Source organism: Halichondria panicea, chromosome 11, assembly GCF_963675165.1.
Source record: "Halichondria panicea chromosome 11, odHalPani1.1, whole genome shotgun sequence".
Classification (NCBI taxonomy): Eukaryota; Metazoa; Porifera; class Demospongiae; order Suberitida; family Halichondriidae; genus Halichondria; species Halichondria panicea.
This window is the reverse complement of record NC_087387.1, coordinates 5,106,813-5,128,491: the sequence shown is the minus strand read 5'-3', so window position 1 is coordinate 5,128,491 and position 21,679 is coordinate 5,106,813. Positions and strand designations below refer to the sequence as shown.

The 21,679-nt window shown below is 39.2% G+C and overlaps 4 protein-coding genes across 4 annotated transcripts in view; 2 read left to right on the top strand and 2 right to left on the bottom strand.

The window, feature by feature from the left end:
* LOC135343952 (uncharacterized) overlaps positions 1-21,679 on the bottom strand; it is a 162,586-nt gene that overhangs the window by 87,528 nt on the left and 53,379 nt on the right. The window lies entirely within an intron of this gene.
* Positions 46-3,406, top strand: LOC135343947 (uncharacterized). The gene has a single exon (XM_064540998.1). It carries the CDS (start codon positions 48-50, stop codon positions 3,258-3,260), a length of 3,213 nt encoding a protein of 1,070 aa, XP_064397068.1. The 5' UTR covers positions 46-47; the 3' UTR covers positions 3,261-3,406.
* Positions 10,110-15,969, top strand: LOC135343944 (uncharacterized). The gene is made up of 3 exons (XM_064540992.1): positions 10,110-10,256; positions 10,553-10,621; positions 11,983-15,969. Exon 3 carries the CDS (start codon positions 11,998-12,000, stop codon positions 15,736-15,738), a length of 3,741 nt encoding a protein of 1,246 aa, XP_064397062.1. The 5' UTR covers positions 10,110-10,256; positions 10,553-10,621; positions 11,983-11,997; the 3' UTR covers positions 15,739-15,969.
* On the bottom strand, positions 16,869-21,596 carry LOC135344331 (uncharacterized). Its single transcript, XM_064541498.1, has 2 exons — positions 21,510-21,596; positions 16,869-20,774 (listed from the first exon to the last, which is right to left on the bottom strand). The coding sequence occupies exon 2, from the start codon at positions 20,757-20,759 to the stop codon at positions 16,992-16,994; it is 3,768 nt and encodes a 1,255-aa protein (XP_064397568.1). The 5' UTR covers positions 20,760-20,774; positions 21,510-21,596; the 3' UTR covers positions 16,869-16,991.

Below are 21,679 nucleotides of genomic sequence, written 5' to 3'. Positions count from 1 at the left end.
ATGGAGCGATTTATATTTCCTCAAGCAGCGTGTCCATCTTCAACAGTATGCTAGCAAACAACGGTGCTAATAACAGTGGTGGAGCGATTTATGTTTCTTTAAGCAGTGTGGTGTCCATCACCAACAGCGTGCTGACAAACAATAGTGCTGACATTGGTGGAACAATTTATATTTCCTCAAGCAGTGCGTCAATCTCCAATAGTACACTGACAAACAACAGAGCTGGCTCTGGTGGAGCGATTGGTGTTTACTCAAGTAATGTGTCCTTCTCCGACAGCATGTTGACAAATAACAGTGCTGACCATGGTGGAGCGATTGATATTTTCAATAGTCGAGTCAAGTTTAACGGACCTACAAGACTCAGTAACAATCGTGGTGGTGTGTTGGGTGGAGCCATTAAAGCAGTCCAGAGTGAAATGTACATTAACACAGAAAGAACAATCATAACCAACAACACAGCTACCTCTGGAGGAGGGATATTTCTAGGAGAGAGTACACTCTTTATAACCAAGCCAATAGAGATCTATCACAACACAGCACACCAGGATGGTGGAGGAATTTATGCATATTCCAGTAGAGTTGAATTCCGATCAAATAAACAAAGTGAGATTGTTTACAATATTGCAGAGAATAATGGTGGAGGTATTTATGCAGCAGCTACAACCATTAAACTAACTCAATCATATGTCAACATTGACTCAAACACAGCTAAAGCTAAAGGAGGTGGAGTGTACCTACAGCAAAGTTCAAAACTATACCTGTTTAAAGAAGTCTTCGAATATCTGGCTAATAATTCTAACTATCAATTATTGTATGTGAAGTTAATGATTAACAACAACTCGGCACAGCATGGAGGGGGGATATTCGTAGCGGATGACACTGAGAGTGGTACCTGCAGAGGAGAGGGCACAGAATCCAGACAAACCATTTTTGTTGATTGTTTTATTCAAACTATTAACCTGTATGGGAGAGGCAATAATCCAAACTATTTCAACACATTCATGACTAACAACACAGCTACCCAGTCAGGAGCAGACATCTACGGAGGTCTATTGGACAGGTGTACAGTAAGTAAACTTGCTGAATATCACATTTCTTCAAATGGATCTGGATTGAATTACATAAATAATACCGTAAAATCCCCCAGCGAGTTATCAATTTCTTCGAGACCTGTTAAAGTAATTTTTTGTAATAATGGCAGTATTTCTACTAGAAAGGGACACTTGTTTAAAATCAGCATTATGGCTGTTGACCAAGTTGGAAATCCAATGAATGCCACAATTCGCAGTTCTGTTGTCAGTGAGAGTGGATTTGATCGTCTCAACGAAGGACAAGAAAAACAAACAGTTGGCGATCAGTGCACAGAATTAGAGTACAATGTATTCTCACAAGACAACTCTGCTCAAGTGGAACTGTATGCTGAAGGTCCATGCATTAATTTGGGAATTTCAAGACAACTTATCAATATTTCTTTTCTGCCCTGCACATGCCCAATTGGACTCAAACCAACTCGATCCGATACTGAATGCAAGTGTGACTGTGATCCATTCTTGCAACAAGGATATCCGATAACAAACTGTTCTGAGAAAAATGGTACCATAACGCTTGAAAGTAATACCAACATATGGATAGAATTCATAAATACCACCAATGGAACGTATGTTATTAGTAACTGTACATTTGACTATTGCGTAGGAAAACCAGTCAACATCAGTCTAAGCAACCCTGACGAACAGTGTGCCTACAATCGAACTGGGGTCTTGTGTGGAGAATGTAAACCAGGACTAAGTCTTGTGTTGGCCACGTCAAACTGTATAGAATGCTCTGATCTTTACCTTCTTCTACTAATTCCATTTGCGCTGGCTGGCATATTGCTAGTTGCTTTAATTCTCGTGCTCAACATCACTATAGCAACTGGAAATATTCATGGCCTCATTTTCTACGCCAACATAGTAGCTGCTAATACAGCAATTTTCTTTCCTAATTTAAACAACTTTTTAACAGTTTTTGTATCATGGGTGAATCTTGACATGGGAATCGAAACATGCTTTTACAATGGAATGAACTCTCAAGCAAAAGTACTCCTTCAACTTGTCTTCCCAGCTTACGTGTTTCTTCTAATGTTTCTTGTAATCATTTTGAGCAAGTACTTTAACTCATTTGCAAAGCTCCTCTCCAACAGGAATCCTGTTGCTGCCCTAGGCACACTTGTCCTACTCTCTTATTCCAAATTCTTGCGTTTTATCATTGCTGCACTACAACACAGGGTCTTAGAGTATCCTGATGATACAAATGAAATAGTTTGGCTGTACAATGGCAATGTGAAATACTTCACTATCAATCACATCCCTCGGTTTGTTGCAGCCGCCATAATTCTCATTGCCGGTGGATTGTTCACTGTATTGCTCGTTTTTGGACAATGGTTTCCTCGCTGTTCAAAGGTTTTTAAATGGACTGAGAACACAAAATACATTGGCTTCATGGATGCATACCATGCTCCATTCACTCCCAAGCATCGCTATTGGGTGGGACTGCTCCTCTTTGCTCTGATTACTCATAATCTAGTAGTTGCCATGGCTCCAGACACGTCTCTCCCTATTCTATCATCTGGGGTCCTATCAGTTGGACTGATTGGATGGAAACTACTGAATAATCGTTCTTATAAAAATAAGTTCTGTGGTTCCCTTGAAACTCTCTATCTACTCAATGTTGCTATTTTTGCATTTGGCACCTTCTATGTCAAAGATACAAAGAAAGATCAGTCAGTACTAGCCGATACTTCGATGGCTATATCATTCATTCTGTTTGTGACAACACTTTGCTACCATTTTTACCAATCCGTGCTCAAGAAGCTCAGTATGTGGCTGAAGATAGAGGACAACATAAGGAACTTAAGATCTGGAGTTGCAGACATGAGACTCCAACGAGCTAATAATAGCCGGGAAAAGTATCAGCAAGTAAACGATGACGATCAATTTCTTGAAGTAGTCGACGACTATGAACAAAGACACCCCGTGGACCCACCTTACACTGATAGAACCGTGGAGGAAGCTGACCCTAATCGTTACATCACTCCTCCCATCATCAGATCAGCCATGAGGTCTGACCAGCTGAGACTATCCTACTTGGATGAACTAACCCCCCTACTAACTAGCCCCCCCACAGAGGACTACAGATCAGCCCCTCCCCCTACGAGTGTCAACCGTGATCCCATTGTTACACACACAGAAATTTCCTCCATAAATAATGATGAAGTATGAACTGTCTTATTTAGCTAACTTAAAGTTACCCCTAAACTTTCGTAGGCAATGTATTCTATAGTTATATAACTGCTGTTCGCAATTTGATTGTTTTGTGTTAATAAATATATTAGAGATAGACATTTTTTTTGCTATAATTAATTATAATTTCGTGTCCTTTGTACTGCATTTCAAAATATCGACCATCAAGATACGTTGCATGACACACGGAATACTATGTTATATATAGTGCTTGACGTCTGCACCCATGCAGGCCTGTCCATTTATCAGGCACTACAGTGAAACATTTGTCCATTGCCTATTACAGTAGAGCCGGTTCAGGGTACACGACAGTTGGTAACGTCTTCCCAGCTGTCTTCTTAAGGAACATTTCCACCCTCTTATCCAGTGTAAAGGTATACTGTTGGGGGAGGGAGAATGAATAATTATATAATCATGATCACAAGTACGTAGAAAGTGAGCAGGCGATCGATATTGATTCCATGCATGTTATCGTTAGGACCCTCGTTTAAAACGTGATGTTGACCAGCCACGAACCAAAGAGGGAATCTCTTTGCCCCTCATACATTATCAAGCAATTGAGTTCAGGTGAAAATAATGTTGATGACAAACTATAAAGGTTGTTGAATTAGCTGGGGTGCATGTTAGTACCCTAATAAACGCCTCTCTTGAACAGTGGCCTCCTCTTCCAACATTTAGTAGCCACGGCCTCTGATCAAGCATAATAATTATGGCATATATCATTTGTTTGTTTGTTTGGTCTTTCAAGGGGATATGACCCATGTGCATGTGACCCACCGCTCACGAGTTTTGTTAACCCACTAGTATGTTACAATGACCCACTTGTTTTTACAGTGTGATAGCACCTGCTGGTCTTTGTTGTATTTTCAAACACTGTGATAATTAATGGTGTAGTTATATAATTATATGTAACAGTGCTTGAACACGCAGAATATTTTTAGTGTAACATTTATCTTCTAGTGTGAGGTCCCATGCAGTGCACACTAAAAGAAAAATGTAGCTGTCAGTATACAGGTTTGTTGCTGTCTCTGTATATACTTTAAAACAGTATAATAATAATTATATAGAGATGAATAGACCCATGCATGTCATAAAGCATCTGAACAATAATACAGCTATATACACATAACACCTTATGAAGTTAACCTTCCCTTTATGATATGCGAATAAAAACAAAATATAGAGTAATAATTGACACAACTTGCCAATTTGCAACCTTTAGTATGTGTAGTACTTGCATTGTGAAGATAAATAAATAAATATGTTATCTTTCTAACACATAAACACACACATAAATACTATCAGATTAGTGGAATAACGTGTCACTGGTCTTCACTCGGGGAAAAATGACTGTAACTTAGCATACAGTTTCGTCACTGCTCAATAGTGCATTTGCAAAGAAAATTCCTGTTTGCAATAGCGTAAATCCAAATAGTAAAACAGCAGTTTTCCTTCTGTTCTTAGGATCCCGGATTTTCCAGGGTTTTCCAGTAGAGGAATAGATCTGAAGGGAGTAAATATGTGACTAAAGTAACATATTGGTTATTTGTACAATTTTGTACACTTCCATATTGTACAAATTTGTACACTTCCATATTGTACAAATTTGCACACTTCCATATTGTACAAATTTGTACACTTCCATATTGTACAAATTTGTACACTTACATATTGTACCGACTTCCGTGAACATTATGTAATTGGTTATTGAGTGTACAAACCTATAATTATACTTCAGGTTCTACAACTTTGGTTATGTTGTCAAGGTAACAAGTGTGTAATAAAAGTCATACAGTCCCTTTCATGTTACACGGTCGCTCGATACATGATTTAGTAAAGGATATATATTGTTATGATACAAACACAAATCCTTTTGTTTTATGCTATAATTATCTATTAAGGGCACCAGGAAACTTTCAGGCAATTCGTAAGCAACAGATTGCCGCAAATTTGCAAGCAACCAACAAGCAACTCGCTGCATGCAATACTTGTACCATGACCTTGTATCCAAACTAGTGGTTAAAAGTTTGGTTACGACACTAAGGGAAAGGAGGGGAAACGATCATCGAAATAGAGTCATTTGGTCAGAAAAATGGATATGAACTTAATTTTGGGGCTTAATAAAACCAGGGTCTCAAATTCACTAGTACACTGTTAAAACGCGTTTGTTTATTTGTTACACCATCTGTATCGAATAAACCAACTGTATCCATCACGTTCACTAGGTAAGTCTTGCTTTCTTCTTTAGTTTGGAATTCATGGTTAGGAGTGGAACACTCTTTTGTGCAACTTTGAGGAGAAGATGACACAGTAAAAATCTCTTCCTCTCTGTTAGCAAGTGTATTCGCTATAGTTGATTTTCCAGCTCCATTCTTACCTACGACTATCACACCACGATGCTCAATAAGTGTTGCTGTTAGCTGAGCCATGATCACTGTGGTGAGTATATAGTTATACTGAAAGTATATTTATATAGGCAATGAAATATTACTTTAGCTGCATGGTAAGTTTTCAAAACTGAAGAAAGGAAGCTGTGGTTATCATTATTATAATAGTTACGGCTCTACTGCATGCATATGCAACAGTATAATGTTTCGTGTAATCATATACCAGTATATACTACGTACTGACGTCAGTACTACATACTTGTACTATCACTGCAGTTTGTGTCACTTGGTGTGACTTGCTGAATGATGACGCGAAAACAAAGGTTCAAAAAAATCTCGATCATGAGCTGCAAGCATGTCTACCACCGGTAAATCTAATCACTTTTGCTCAGAAAGGAATCCATATGGTCAGCCTGCCTCAATTGAATGATATTCCGGCAGATATACAGTCATTTGTCGAGGAAAAGAAGAGAATCAGTACGAAAAATCTTCAAGATCTATTACTCCAAGCTGGAGAACCTTATGAGAATCCACCTGCAGGTATATATACATTGCATGCATTCAATGCAATGTTAAATATATACTATTTTTTTTACAGAAAGTACTTTTGGAACAGAACAAGCTACAGAAAAAACTATTCTGCCTCAGACAACTTTCTCTAAGACAAGAAATATTTTGATTATCGGCCAAGTAGGAGCAGGCAAGTCTACTGTAGCAAATGCCATTCTTGGCTTTGATGCTTTCAATGTTAGATGCCCTTCGTTCGTGAGTTTGTCACAAATGATTGTAAGTTCAATGTTGCACTCGTAGACACAGTGAGTGTAGCAGACACTCGATTCTCCCAGAAGCAAAATCCACAGGATAGAGTGAAAAAGGGCATCAAAAAGATCGAGTCAGTCAATCTCATCCTTTTCGTCTCCAAGCTTGAGCGTTATACAAAACAAGAAAGAGATTCATTTGAAACAGCGATGAAACTTCTCGGCTTCAGTTAGAAGGCTTCAGCTGTGACAGCTCTTGTCATTATACTGGTCAGGGGCGGATCCAGGAAAAACAAAAGGGGGGGGCTAGCTAGAAAGCCCAGGGCAGCCCCGCCGGAGGCGAATTTTTTCAAGATTTGACCTTTGAACTTTCATATTAATGAGTAGAATACGTTGACCTCTGCACTTACTTTTAATACTATGGTGATACTGTACTGATCAGATGTATAGTCTCGAATACCCGCCTCAACCTAAAAGCTTGAGTCTGGTCAAACTCACATATGAACTTTGTTCTGCACAGTCAGCAAAGTCAAGTGGGGCTACACGCCCACAAGCATAGTGATAAAGCCACAAGCCACCGCATGTTAGGGACAGAACATACACAGAGGGCTATATCAGACAGTGTATCAATTAAGGCCGGCTAGGAGTTGAAAGCCTACGAGAAAAACACTGAGCTTGAAGCCATCATTGCACAGAGCTAGAGGGCCATGAAACCATGGTCGACGGTCACATTATATTCACATAAATGAGCATTTAGGCTGTTAATTTCGACAAGGTGTTCCAAAGGTCCTGTTGCTAGTCTGGAGAGTTCTAGTATCACATCCTTACAACTCTCTCGATGAGTTTTCCTACGTCGCCTTCTGTCAGGGGCTAACTTCTTTCTACTAGTAACAATCCATGCTCCGTGGCGGTTAGCTATAATGATATTCATGTAGACTATAATTTTATTCATGTTGTGGTCAATTAAATGTCCAAGAAATTCCTGGACACTTGAACCGGCCAAACCTCAATGTGAGTTTGACCAGACTCAAGCTTTTAGGTTGAGGCGGGTATTCGAGACTATCAGATGTACGTACGTACGTACAGCTAGCTAGCTAGCTAGGTACGTCCAGCTAGCTACCCTAGATCCTTTATACTCCTAGTAGCTGTTGTCTAGCATCTCTCAAGTGATTTCAAGTGAGTCTACAGATGCATAATTGGTGGCAAAATTGTTGTAGAGTCAGACTACAACACATGGTAGTTTTTTCAAAAGGGGGGGCTTCAGCCCCTCAAAATCACCCCTGGATCCGCCCCTGCTGGTTGTGAGCAGAAGGCTGAAGAAGCAAGAGAAGAAATAAAGCATGAGCTCAGAATGTCAACAACCGTGGCAAGATTTGCTCAGAAGGGGATCTTTTTGGTTGGTCTACCAAATTTGGATGAGGTTCCTGAACCTCTAAGACAACACTGTGAGGAAGGCAAAAAGAGAGATGAAGGAAATCTTCAGAGCTTGACAATAGCATCGAAACAAAAAGTATCATTGCATCCAGCTAAAGAAAAAAGTTCAGTATAAAATTAAAATAGAACTCTAGTTGCATACATTTTTACTGGATTCTAAACAATTGTAGAGCGAATTTTAATATAATTATACCGGTATATAGAACGTTGATTTCATGTATCAGAAAATGTATAAACAAAATGAGCATAAATATACTTCAGTTTTTTAATCTGCAGCAGTTAGTTATACTTTTCAAGTTTTATAGAATACGGCACCATTCCAACCATTCCTGCATCCAACATTCTGAGAATTAAATACTTTCCAATGTGCTTGCTTGTTTAGCCAGTTCTTGTAGTTGCTGTTCGTCCCTTGTTACCCTTTGCTCCATGAATTGCTTGAGTTCCGGTGGAAGTTCACTTAGCTTTGGTAGGCCCACTAAAAATGTGCCTTTTTGTGCAAACCGTACCACTTTTGCAAATGCAGTTACATCCATCTCTAGTTCTCTCCGAATTTCTTCTCTTGCCTGGTCATTTTTTTGCTCGCAGCAAGTAACAACAAGAGCTGTAATTGATGAAGCATCATTCACTAGTCTTGACTTGAGAATGGATATCGCCTTTTGAAACGATTCTCTTTCTTGGGGTGAGAATCTTTCAAGTTTAAATACCAAAATTATCATGCTGAGGGATTCAAAGCTGTTCAGCGCCTCAATAATTCTTCTTCGAATTTGTTGATACTGTTGTTGATCGTCTCTCACTCCAACGGTATCCACAAGGGCGACTTTGTAGTTGTAGCTTCCAGCTTTATGGCTCTTGACAGTGATTATATCGTTACATTCACGAGTAGAGCTTTCAATTGCAGTTCCAACATAAAGCACATTACTACCTAAAATAGCATTTGCAATGGAAGCTTTTCCTGCTCCTGTCTTGCCAATAATCAGAATGTTTCTTGCTTGGTTAGTAGAGACCGAATCAGGTGCTGCTTGATAGAGATCCATTCCTGCTTTAGTGAAACTGAATGAAAGGAAATACGGGATTGGCTTTGTTCACTCGATGTCAGGAACGGAAGTTATTTAACCACAACACACCCCTCGAAGGCTATCCGTCCGGCAACCGGACGTCTGCTATTCGTAGCACTCAACATTGCGCATGCGCATAACTCGCACAGTGTCCATTTATTTACGGTACAAAAATAAATGGCTGCTGAATTAGTAGTTGGTGAGAGTTTCTCTTGACATGATAGCATATAAACCAGAGGAGGTATGACAGGCGCGGTGCAGCTCAGGCAATTAGCCTGTGATTGAACAATAATTATCCGCCTACGCCCGCCCACGTCGTATGTTTTTGCTGAGAGTAATCAAAGGCTAATTACTTGAGCTGCACCATGTCGTACCTCCTCTGCATATAAACACTGCAAATAACATGCAGCCCCTCCCACTCACCCAACCCTTTCTACGTTCTGGTAAGCCACGCCTACGTTAAAAGTTCGTGGAGGTCACCTTGCCAACAAAAATACTGATATTATTTACGGTACAAAAATAAATGGCTGCTGATTAGTAGTTGGTGAGAGTTTCTCTTGACATGATATAAGTATAAATATTTTACCCCACGAAAATTACCCGCTATATACGGTACAATAGTAGCCGTGGCAACACTCGAGATCTAGCCTTGATCCCAGGCCGAGTTTTCGCTTTTATAACGGTTAGGCAAACAACTAGGCCTGTAGCCTCGAATCCACGCCGATTAAAATACGTATTATAATCGGCGTGGATTCGAGGCTACCACCCTTCTACCCTCACGCGACTTCTCCTAACTCTACGTCTATTTCTTTCTTTATTCCTCCAATTAATACCGTATTTTATCTCATTGAACCATTAATACAGTTATTGAACAATTGTGATAAAGAACGAAAAAGGAGAGCCTGTGTACTCAGTAGAGGCTATTATTTATGCCTTGCCGAGTAATGGGTGATAATTATACATGTACAGTACAGACTACAATAATTATTGTAGAACAGTTACTATAATAATCTATGCTAGCCTTGAATCCACGCCGATTAGACTCAATAAGTTTCCCGGTAAACTTACCCGGGGTAGAAAGCGAACGTAGTAAAACATCACGTGAACCACTTCCGTTGCCAATCCCCTTCTACTCTATCTTGTGTCCACGAAAAGTCCTGCATCCTCCATGGAAGGGCGGCTGATTCATGAGACTAATAATTATCAATGCATGCTGCCTTTATATTTATCTGCAATCCGGCATAAACTGCGGGACTCCGAAACTCAAGCAGTCACAGAGCTAGAGCGGCAGAGCTGCAGAAGTAAATGCCCTTGCAATTGACTTCCACTGGAAATTTAAAAGTAGGTATAACTAGCCAGAGGACTGCTAGAATCAGTTGTTACTGCTTGTTTTTAGCAGCTAGCTAGCTAAGCTAACTCTCTGATAAAAAGTATAATTATTAAAGTAGTACGTTTAAAGGATCAGCCCAAACAAGCTTTATAACCACAATTACCATAGTGCTAGAAATAATGAATGATACTATTAGATATTTATGTGAGGCGAGCGGCTATATCGTATAATTATATGCTTTTGAAATCGCGGTGTTTATTATTAATTAAATATCATTCTCCTCACATGGACTACTATAATTATACAGTATCTGGGAGGTTTACCGGTTGTTCTGAGTGTCACTGTGGATTGACTAGACCCTTTACTGTGTCTACCTGTAAGTGTTCCACTACAGCTATAGTGACCTATAACCAATGTTGCCATGCACACTACCATATGCATAATTATAGAGTAGTCTACATGACTGTGTAGTATATTGCGGGCAACAGTGGCCAGTGCAGGTGTATATATGTAGGGGACTTGTACTCTGTTGTAAACTTGGCTTTCCTTTGATGTTTATACACATCACCATGGTGGTGCTATAATATTGGCCATGCAGTTTCATATAAAAATTATACTACAAGTTTAATGGTCTGCAATAATTAACTCAGTATTTAACTAGAGGTTGTTACTACAAAGGATTCAGTTTCAGTCATCTGTGTCTTTCATACATATAGCTTGATATATATCTATAGTGCACACAGATGCTAACTGCTAATTAATTAGTATTATTATGGTTAAGAGTGCAATATGGGATTAATATAGCGCAGCAGAGGAGGTACGACACGACTATACCTCGATCACGTGACCAAGCTTATAATCGAGGTACTCATGTCGTACCTCCTCTGATAACACAGTATAGCAAGGCTTCTAATTGCTCGAGGTGAACCCAAGTGCTAGCTTGCCAGTTATAAGTGCTATTAATCCCCAGGCCCTAATTTTATTCATTGTACGTACTAATCGTTATAAAGCAGTACGTTTTCTACAATTTTAATAGCATTTTCAAGTTAGCCGTGGCTGTTATTTGAAATAAGCGCTTGGCGTAATTGCCTTGACCCTTGACATTCAATTACTGATTACTGAATTGCACTGCTTATTCACTATAGAAATTCTAGCATGCTCTTAATATGATTAAGCATTGCACTGACTGTCACATACGGTCAATACAGTCATCTGACTGTCACAGTGATAAACATGCAGTCACTTCAATGACTTTGTATTAAACAGCATAGATTTATATCAGTATAGATCTAATTAAACAATTACAACTAACCGCTTTCAGTATATATAGTGGACAGCTATATGCACCACTAATGAAATTAGTCTAGCCCTAAGGTCTGCTGGGTTTATCAGATTTGTACCCTGTGTACATGTATAGTATTTTATAATAGAATTATAGTCTAACCCTTGGTTTTCTGTTGATTTTGTACACATGGCATATCTATATACTGTATTTTACACACAGCTGTACAGTTAGTGACTTCTTTAGTTATACAAGGGATTAATTATCCAGTAATTATTGTATGTGTGTGGTGCCCATGTGTTTGGTAGGGTTATAACTTACGAGCCATAATTATGTTTATGCTTGTTTAGGTGTTCATCTTGAGCCTAAGCTATACCAAAGCAAATAGATATGTATCTGATAGTAATAGGAAATGATAACAATTAAAACAAGTTTTCATAATATTGTTCCCTCAGACATAGCCGATCAAGATGCCTCTTTTTGCACTCACTCTGTTAGTGCTGGTGGCTTTTTCAAGTGGAAACCAAAATTGTAGCAACATTCGTGATTTGAATTCTTGTACCGAAGTAAAAATTTCTGAGAACCAAGAATTAGCGGCTGTGGTTGAAATTAGCAATATCGACTCAGTTATGCTAAAAGCATTTTCTGACCCAGTGATTATCACATGTATCAATGGAGGAGCTCTCGCTTTTAGCAATATGACGAGGGTAACGATCCATAACATGGCTTTCGTCTCGTGCGGCAACTCAGACTACGGATTACGATTCACAAATGTCAGTAATGTGGAACTCAGCAACATTGTTCTCTCTAATAACTCATTTGGTGCTCTAAGTGTAGTTGGTGGAAATGTGAGCCTCACAAACATCAGTATAACAGACAATACAGGTGGTGGTCAAAATGTAGTTTCCCTAATCAACTGTCCTATGGTGCACATTTCAGGCAGAAACGAAATCTCCAATAATTGGCTTGAAAGTAACTTACGTTGCCATGATTCGGAAGCTAAGGTACACTTCGATGATCTCAAAACAGTGATGTTTGTTAACAACAGTGAGATAATTATTATCGATGGTTCATTGAATGTGAATGACAACATGGGCTTCTCAGGCATTATATACATCAAGAACGTACAAATGTTTAATTTTTACGGAGAAGGCAAGTTTCATGGAAATAAAGTTTGTGTAAATGGAGCTCTACATTTTGAAAAAGTAAATGCTTTGCTCAGTGGAAAATTTGTATTTGAGAACAATTCAGGTGGTGAATACTACTTTCAGAAGCGCCCGACTGCAGCTGCAAGTATTAGCGTTCGTGGAAGCTCGCTTACAGTGATTGGTTCTATTCATTTCGAGCACAATCGTGGGGACATAACAGCAATGTACATTAATCAAGAATCAGCGGTATATATCACCGGGAGATTGCATATAACTAGACAGACCGACGGGTTTGCAGGAGTATTCATAAGAGGTGAATCAAATTTGACAATCAATGGAGCTGGAGAATTCTTAAACAATGGAGTGCACAACGCTGTGATACGAGTAGAGACTGGAATTATGGATACCACTGGAAATATGACATTCTTGAACAACTACGGCAACAGTCCTTGTGTGTTTAGAATCAGAAGCTATGTTCGTATGCACGGCTCAATCTTATTTCGAAACAACTCTGGCGTTTTCTATATTGTTGATAGTACGGTAAAAGTGGATGGAGAAGCTACATTTGACTCAAACAATGTTCGTGATTTTGGTATTGGTGGGGCGATTGCAATGTTCAGAAGTGAGCTATATCTGAGCGGACAGTACACGTTCTCAAACAACAGTGTTAGTGATGTTGACGGTGGTGTGGTGTATGGTCACCTTAGCTCACTCATATTTGCTGGTAATGGATCTTTTATCGGAAACAGTGCTAGATACGGAGGTGCCATATATCTTCAAAACAAACCAGTAATCAAGTTGAGAGAAGGAGCGTCTCTAAACTTTGTTAGCAATACAGCAATTAAAGGAGGTGCATTATACATATTTGGTTCACGCGATAGCTTCAAATGCAATAACAAAAATGCTGACGTTGACTTTGATACTCCACCATGCTTCATCACCTCGAATGGTACTATTGACAGATACTCCGTTACATTTCGCAACAACACAGCCGAAGAAGGTGGCGGGGGCAGTGTACTACAAGTGAGGGTAGTTGAGGATTTCGATATTACGAACAGTAGTATAAGCATGCTAACCAGTTGCAATGATTGTGCAGTAAGCTTGTTTAAACGGGAGACTTCCAAAACCAACAAAGATCCCCTCCTCTCATCTGATACGCTCCGATTATGCTTTTGCAACGAAGGAAAGCCTGATTGCTCAAAGAAACATCTGTCTAAAAGTGCCATAAGAGGAGAATCGTTCACTGTTGAAGTCACTTCCTTTACGTTTAACCTGTTTGAAGTGAATCCAGCACATACAATTCGAAGTTACTTTCAGTCTGTTAATATTGATACTGATTCTAGACGATTGAAAGGCACCTCGCAGACATTGCAAGAGCATTGTACAGCTCTCAATTATACTATACAATCCACTGACGTAAAGGAGATGATAGTGATATCTGCAGATGAGTCGTGTGAAATATCCAACGCCCAGTTGACAATGGAGGTCACGTTAAACAATTGTCCCTATGGGTTCTCTAGATCTGAGGGTATGTGTGTCTGCGATGAACACATCAGCCGATTGGTTCGAGAGTGCAATGTGAACTCAAGAGAATTGATAAAAAGAAACAATTCCAGAAACACCTGGATGACATCATACAATGAAAGTGGCGAGACAGGGATAGTATATTACGAGTACTGTCCTTTGGAATATTGCTTGACGTCAGAATCAGCTGTGGCTCCATTAAACCCTGACAGTCAATGTGCAAGCAATCGAACAGGAACGGTGTGTGGGAAATGTAGGGATGGCTACAGTCTTCTCCTGGGAACTCCACGGTGCAGTAAATGTACAAACTCTTATCTCGCCTTACTGATCCCATTTGCCGTTGTTGGTATCTTACTTGTTTTCTTCTTATTTCTGACGCAGCTGACAGTTGCAACAGGCACTATTCACGGTCTCATTCTTTACGCTAACATAGTTAACATTCACAGAGATATCTTCTTTCCCAAACAATTTTTCCCAGCATTCACTGTATTCATTTCATGGCTTAACCTTGACTTTGGAATCAACACTTGTTTCTACGATGGACTGGATCACCTGGCGTACATTGGGTGGCAATTTGTATTCCCTCTTTACTTGTGGTTGATTTTTGGGTTCATGATTGTTATCTGTCGCTATTCTTTACGAGTATCCAAGTTGTTTGGTAAAAGTGATCCTGTTGCCGTGCTTGCTACGATAATGTTGCTCTCTTATAACAAACTGCTACAAACCATCATTGCGATATTCTCGGTAGCCAATCTTATCTATCCACCATCACACAATTCGACATTTGAGGATAGCACTGTGTGGTACTATGACGGTAATGTTATGTACGGAAAGGGCGCTCATATTATACTGTGTTGCGTGGCGGTGGTAGTACTGCTACTGCTGTTCTTACCCTACACTTCCATTCTAGTGTTTGCCCAAGTTCTTCAAAAGAGTTCTCATATTTCAGCCTGTCTGCTTCGCTCTCGATTAACCCCGTTCATTAAATCTTATCAAGCTCCTTACAAGTCAAAAACCCGATTCTGGATTGGGCTGTGCCTTCTATTGCGATGTGCTATACTATCCACAATTTCTGGAACAGACAATGCCAACAATGGATTACTTGCAACTACCATTATCTGTTTTGCCCTAATCTGCATAATCGCCGTTTCTGGAGGAATCTATTCGAAGCGTATAATCGATATTTTGGAGGTATCTTTTATCATGAATCTTGGAATACTATCAATTGTTACGTACCACTTTCAAGTTACAGAGATTCACCCAACAGGCTTGACGTATTTGTCGGTAAGCATTGCTCTCGTCACGTTTTGTGGAATCATCGCTGCTCGAATTTTAATAAGAGTGAAGAAACTTTCAATGTTTAAAAAAGTGTCGGAGAAAATGAAGAGCAAAAAACTTCAAAAAGAAGAGTCCTTCTTGAAGATCGAAACTCCATTAGAAGATGAGAAGAGTCGACAGTTCGTGACTACTCAAGACCTAGTGATGATGGACGACAACACTTTCCAGCTCAGGGAACCACTGCTGGAGGACACTCCTTGACTAATATACAAGCCGCTAAATAATTAACAAGCTGGCAACTGTGTAAGTAGTACATGTTCTATACTAGAGAGCGTGATGACTTGAATCAATAACGTATTTAATTGTTTGTAGAATAATTATATTTGCTTTCTTTGATTTGCTATTTCCACACGTTACATAATTATTTTCTTTCTTTGATTTGCTACTTCCACTTATTATATATTGCATAACTATATTACTTGCTTTCTTTGACTATTTAATTTTTTGGCATTTTAGCTGCATGATTGCAGAGAAAGAGTGGGTAATGATGGACCGTGATTGTTTTAAAATGTAATAAGTCCAAGTCTAAAATTAATGGCTGCATCAACAGAGCCTTGCAGCTCTGCCTCTCTTCTCACTCTTACAGCTACACACATGCATACACACAAACACAATACTGTATACCTCACTTGCGCATGCCCACCGAGGCATAACTATAGCAAGTATAATCACATACACAAAGTTATCTTTGGTAATACTTATAGATGCTTTACTATAATATTATAGCTTGTGTCGATTGATGTGTGCATGGGGATCCGCCGGAGCCGTGATTCTGTTGCCCCTCTACACACGGCTTTTCCTTTCGTTAGCGTTTATTACAAATTCACTAAATAAGTAGTTGGCTCACTGCAAAATAAGGAGGCAAACACTTTTGAAGTCTCATAATATTTATGTGTGTCCCACGTGTACACTGCACTTATTATCATGCTTGTTAATGATTATTTTCTTCATCATACACTTGTTCCTACACTATCAGGCTATAGATCTGGAGCTAGTTGGTGCCTTTCCAGAGGCTTCAGTAACCTCATGCTCAATAAAGCACCAGTGCAAGGGTTTTTTCTAATGATCATGTTTGCTTCAATAGACATAATTATGCACATTATAGCTATATGCTTTACAAATTTGCATAGCCAAAGATTGTATCAATGCCTGCCCATTTTTACATCTATACTAAACTATAATAATTCAAATAATAAGTGTACAAAAGACTTTAAGCACCCAGATGCATGGAGTATTCAACTGAGCAACTTCTCTAACATACACCGGCCTGTTGACTAGATTCTAGTTTATTGTCCGGCATGCATAGTTCATGATACATGGTGACAATTAGCTACTGAGCATGTACCATGTGATTAAAGCGAAAAAAGATTAAAAAAATGTTAATGACAAAACTAATTAATGTGCTAGCTACCCATGCATGTTAATTATCGTAGTTACACACAGTCAGTTTTTATTTAGCGGCTTGTACTAATGGAAATGTCCTCCAGCAATGGTTCCCTGAGCTCAAGATGGAAGCTGTCATCCATCATTACCAGGTTTTGAGAGGTCGCCAACTGTCCACTCTTCTGATCCTCTAATGAACCATCGACCTCTAAGGGAGATTCTTCTTTTTTAGCATTAATTTTACCTTTTATTTTCTCTGACACTTTTTTAAACAGTGAAAGTTTCTTCACTCTTATTACAACTCGAGCAGTGATGATTCCACAAAACGTGACGAGAGCAATGCTTACCGACACATACGTCAAGGCAGTTGGGGGGATCCCTGTAACTTGAAAGTGATACGTAACAACTGATAATATTCCAAGATTCATGATAAAAGAGACTTCCAAAATATTTATTCTACGCTTCGAATAGATTCCTCCAGAAACGGCGATTATGCAGATTAGCACAAAACAAAGAATGGTAGTTGCAAGTAATCCATAGTTGGCATTGTCAGCTCCAGCAATTGTGGATAGTATAGCACATCGCAATAGAAGGCACAGCCCAATCCAGAATCGGGTTTTTGATTTGTAAGGTGCTTGATAAGATTTAATGAATGGGATTAATCGAGAGCGAAGCAGACAGGCTGAAATATGAGAACTCTTTTGAAGAACTTGGGCAAACACTAGAATGGAAGTGTAGGGTAAGAACAGCAGTAGCAGTACTACCACCGCCACGCAACACAGTATAATATGAGCGCCCTTTCCGTACATAACATTAGCGTCATAGTACCATACATTGCTATCCTCAAATGTCGAATTGTGTGATGGTGGATAGTTAAGATGAGCAATGGAGAATATTGCAATGATGGTTTGTAGCAGTTTGTTATAAGAAAGCAAAATTATCGTAGCAAGCACGGCAACAGGATCACTTTTACCGAAAAACTTTGATACTCGTACAGAACAGTGACAGATAACAATCATGCACCCGACAACGAACCACAAATAAAGAGGGAATATAAATTGCCACCCATTGTATGCCAGGTGATCCATTCCATCGTAGAAACAAGTGTTGATTCCAAAGTCAAGGTTAAGCCATGATATAAAGATAGTGTAAATTGGGCAAAAGTTTTTCGTAAAGAAGATATCTCGGTGAGCATTCACTATGTTAGCGTAAAGAATGACACCGTGAATAGTGCCTGTTGCAACTGTCAGCTGTGTCAGAAATAAGAAGCAAACAAGTAAGATACCAACAAGGGCAAATGGGATCAGTAAGGCGAGATAAGAGTTTGTACATTTACTGCACCGTGGAGTTCCCAGGAGAAGACTGTAGCCATCCCTACATTTCCCACACACCGTTCCTGTTCGATTGCCTGCACATTGACTGTCAGGGTTTAATGGGAGCACAGCTGATTCTGACGTCAAGCAATATTCCAAAGGACAGTACTCGTAATATAGTATCCCTTTCTTGTCACTTTCATTGTATGATGTCATCCAGGTGTTTCTGTAAATGTCTCTTTTTATCAATTCTCTTGAGTTCACATTGCACTCTCGAACCAATCGGCTGATGTGGTCATCGCAGACACACATACCCTCAGATCTAGAGAACCCGTGAGGACATTCGTTTAGAGTGACCTCCATCGTCAACTGGGCGTTGGATATTTCACACGACTCATCTGCAGATATCACTATCATTTCTTTTACGTCAGTGGATTGTACAGTATAATTGAGAGTTGTACAATGCTCTTGCAATGTCTGCGAGGTGCCTTCGATCACGCGTCTAGAATCAGTATCGATAGTCTGGAAATAAGTTCGAACTGCGTGTGACGGATTCGCTTCAAACAGGTTAAACGTAAAGGAAGTGACTTCAACAGTGAAAGATTCTCCTCTTATGGCACTTATAGATAGATCATTCATTAAGCAATCAGGCTTTCCTTTGTTGCAGAAACATAATCGGAACGTATCAGACGAGAGGAGAGGATTTGAATTAGTTTTGGAATTTTCTCTGTCAAACAAGCTTACTGCACAATCATTGCAACTGGTTAGCATGCTTTCATTTCTGTTCGTAATATCGAAATCCTCAACCACCCTCACTTGTAGTACGCTGCCCCCGCCACCTTCTTTGGCTGTGTTGTTGCGAAATGTAACGGAGTATCTGTCAATAGTACCATTCGAGGTGATGAAGCATGGTGGAGTATCAAAGTCAACGTCAGCAGTTTTGTTATTGCATTTGAAGCTATCGCGTGAACCAAATATGTATAATGCACCTCCTTTAATTGCTGTATTGCTAACAAATTGTAGAGACGCTCCTTCTCTCAACTTGATCACTGGTTTGTTTTGAAGATATATGGCACCTCCGTATCTAGCACTGTTTCCGATAAAAGATCCATTACCAGCAAATATGAGTGAGCTAAGGTGACCATACACCACACCACCGTCAACATCGCTAACACTGTTGTTTGAGAACGTGTACTGTCCACTCAGATATAGCTCACTTCTGAACATAGCAATCGCCCCACCAATACCAAAATCACGAACATTGTTTGAGTCAAATGTAGCTTCTCCATCCACTTCTACCGTACTATCGACAATATAGAAAACGCCTGAGTTGTTTTGAAATAAGATAGAGCCGTGCATACGAACATAGCTTCTGATTCTAAACACACAAGGACTGTTGCCGTAGTTGTTCAAGAATGTCATATTTCCATTGGTATCCATAATTCCAGTCTCTACTCGTATCACAGCATTGTGCACTCCATTGTTTAAGAATTCTCCAGCTCCATTAATTGTCAAATTTGATTCACCTCTTATGAATACTCCTGCAAACCCGTCGGTCTGTCTAGTTATATGCAATGTCCCGGTGATATATACCGCTGATTCTTGATTAATGTACATTGCTGTTATGTCCCCACGATTGTGCTCGAAATGAATAGAACCAATCACTGTAAGCGAGCTTCCACGAACGCTAATACTTGCAGCTGCAGTCGGGCGCTTCTGAAAATAGTATTCACCACCTGAATTGTTTTGAAATACAAAGTTTCCACTGAGCAAAGCATTTACTTTTTCAAAATGTAGAGCTCCATTTACACAAACTTTATTTCCGTGAAACTTTCCTTCTCCGTAAATATTAAACATGCGTACGTTCTTGATGTATATAATGCCTGAGAAGCCCATGTTGTCATTCACATTCAATGAACCATCGATAATCATTATCTCACTGTTGTTAACAAACATCACTGTTTTGAGATTATTAAAGTGTACCTTAGCTTTCGAGTTGTGGCAGCGTAAATTACTTTCAAGCCAATTATTGCAGATTTCGTTTCTGCCTAAAATGTGCACCATAGGACAGTTGATTAGGGAAACTACATTTTGACCACCACCTGTATTGTCCGTTATACTGATGTTTGTGATGCTCACATTTCCACCAACTACACTTAAAGCACCAAATGAGTTATTTGAGAGAACAATGTTGCTGAGTTCCACATCACTGACATTTGTGAATCGTAATCCGTAGTCTGAGTTGCTGTGGTTACCGCACGAGACGAAAGCCATGTTATGGATCGTTACCCTTGTCATATTACTAAAAGCAAGAGCTCCTCCATTGATGCATGTGATAATCACTGGGTCAGAAAATGCTTTTAGCATAACTGAGTCGATATTGCTAATTTCAACCACAGCCGCTAATTCTTGGTTCTCAGAAATGTTTACTTTGATGCAAGAATTCAAATCACGAATGTTGCTACAATTTTGGTTTCCACTTGAAAAAGCCACCAGCACTAACAGAGTAAGTGCAAAAAGAGGCATCTTGATCGGCTATGTCTGAGGGAACAATATTGTTATGAAAACTTGTTTTGAATGTTATCATTTCCTATTACTACAATGACTAATGTTTATTCTTTCAGCAAACATTGGCAACTTAGCTTCAAGATCAACAGTTGTAATTATTATTTAAGACACAAACAGTGTTATTCCACACCTAAACAAATGTCATTACTATATTTGTCTTTACCAACTAAATGCATCATGGGCACCCACATACATGTTTGGAATGTATACTTTTGATTTGTATAAGTATACTAACAAATTGAATATTAAGCAATCTAACAGAAAACTGAAAGTTAACAGGCTGCATTCACACCAGTATACTTGAACATGGAACGTATATTTAGCAGGTATTGAAAAGGCCAATAGATAATTATTGTACTACCTGTATTTTACCACCATTATTAGTACAGAAAAGGCTTAATATAAGCAGTGGAACGAGCCACACTAAGTGCGTTCATTAACACACCATTTTAACAGTGTATACATGCATAGTACAAATCCAACACCCACTGGCTATAGCAATAAACTGTATAGCTTATAGACACATTCCAGGAATTTCAGCAAGATAGTTCACCAGGCCTAAAAATAGTATATACTTTTGTGTAAATTGTTGAATACACTCAAATACTGAAGTACACATTGCTAATATAATAATGACTACTGAACAAAAGTACTAGAGATAGCTACAAGCAGTCCTCTAGCTAGACACTATAGTTCTGCGTTACTCACCTTTAAACTTCCAAATTGCAGTGCTTTTGCAGCTAGTCCTGGTCGTCACAGCTCTGATTTTGTTGTTGCATTTGCACATGCGCAGTAGGCCGAAATTAGGATGGTATTGATCGTTAATATAAAAATACAAAGTTGACCTACCTGAAATATTGAAACAAAAATACATAATT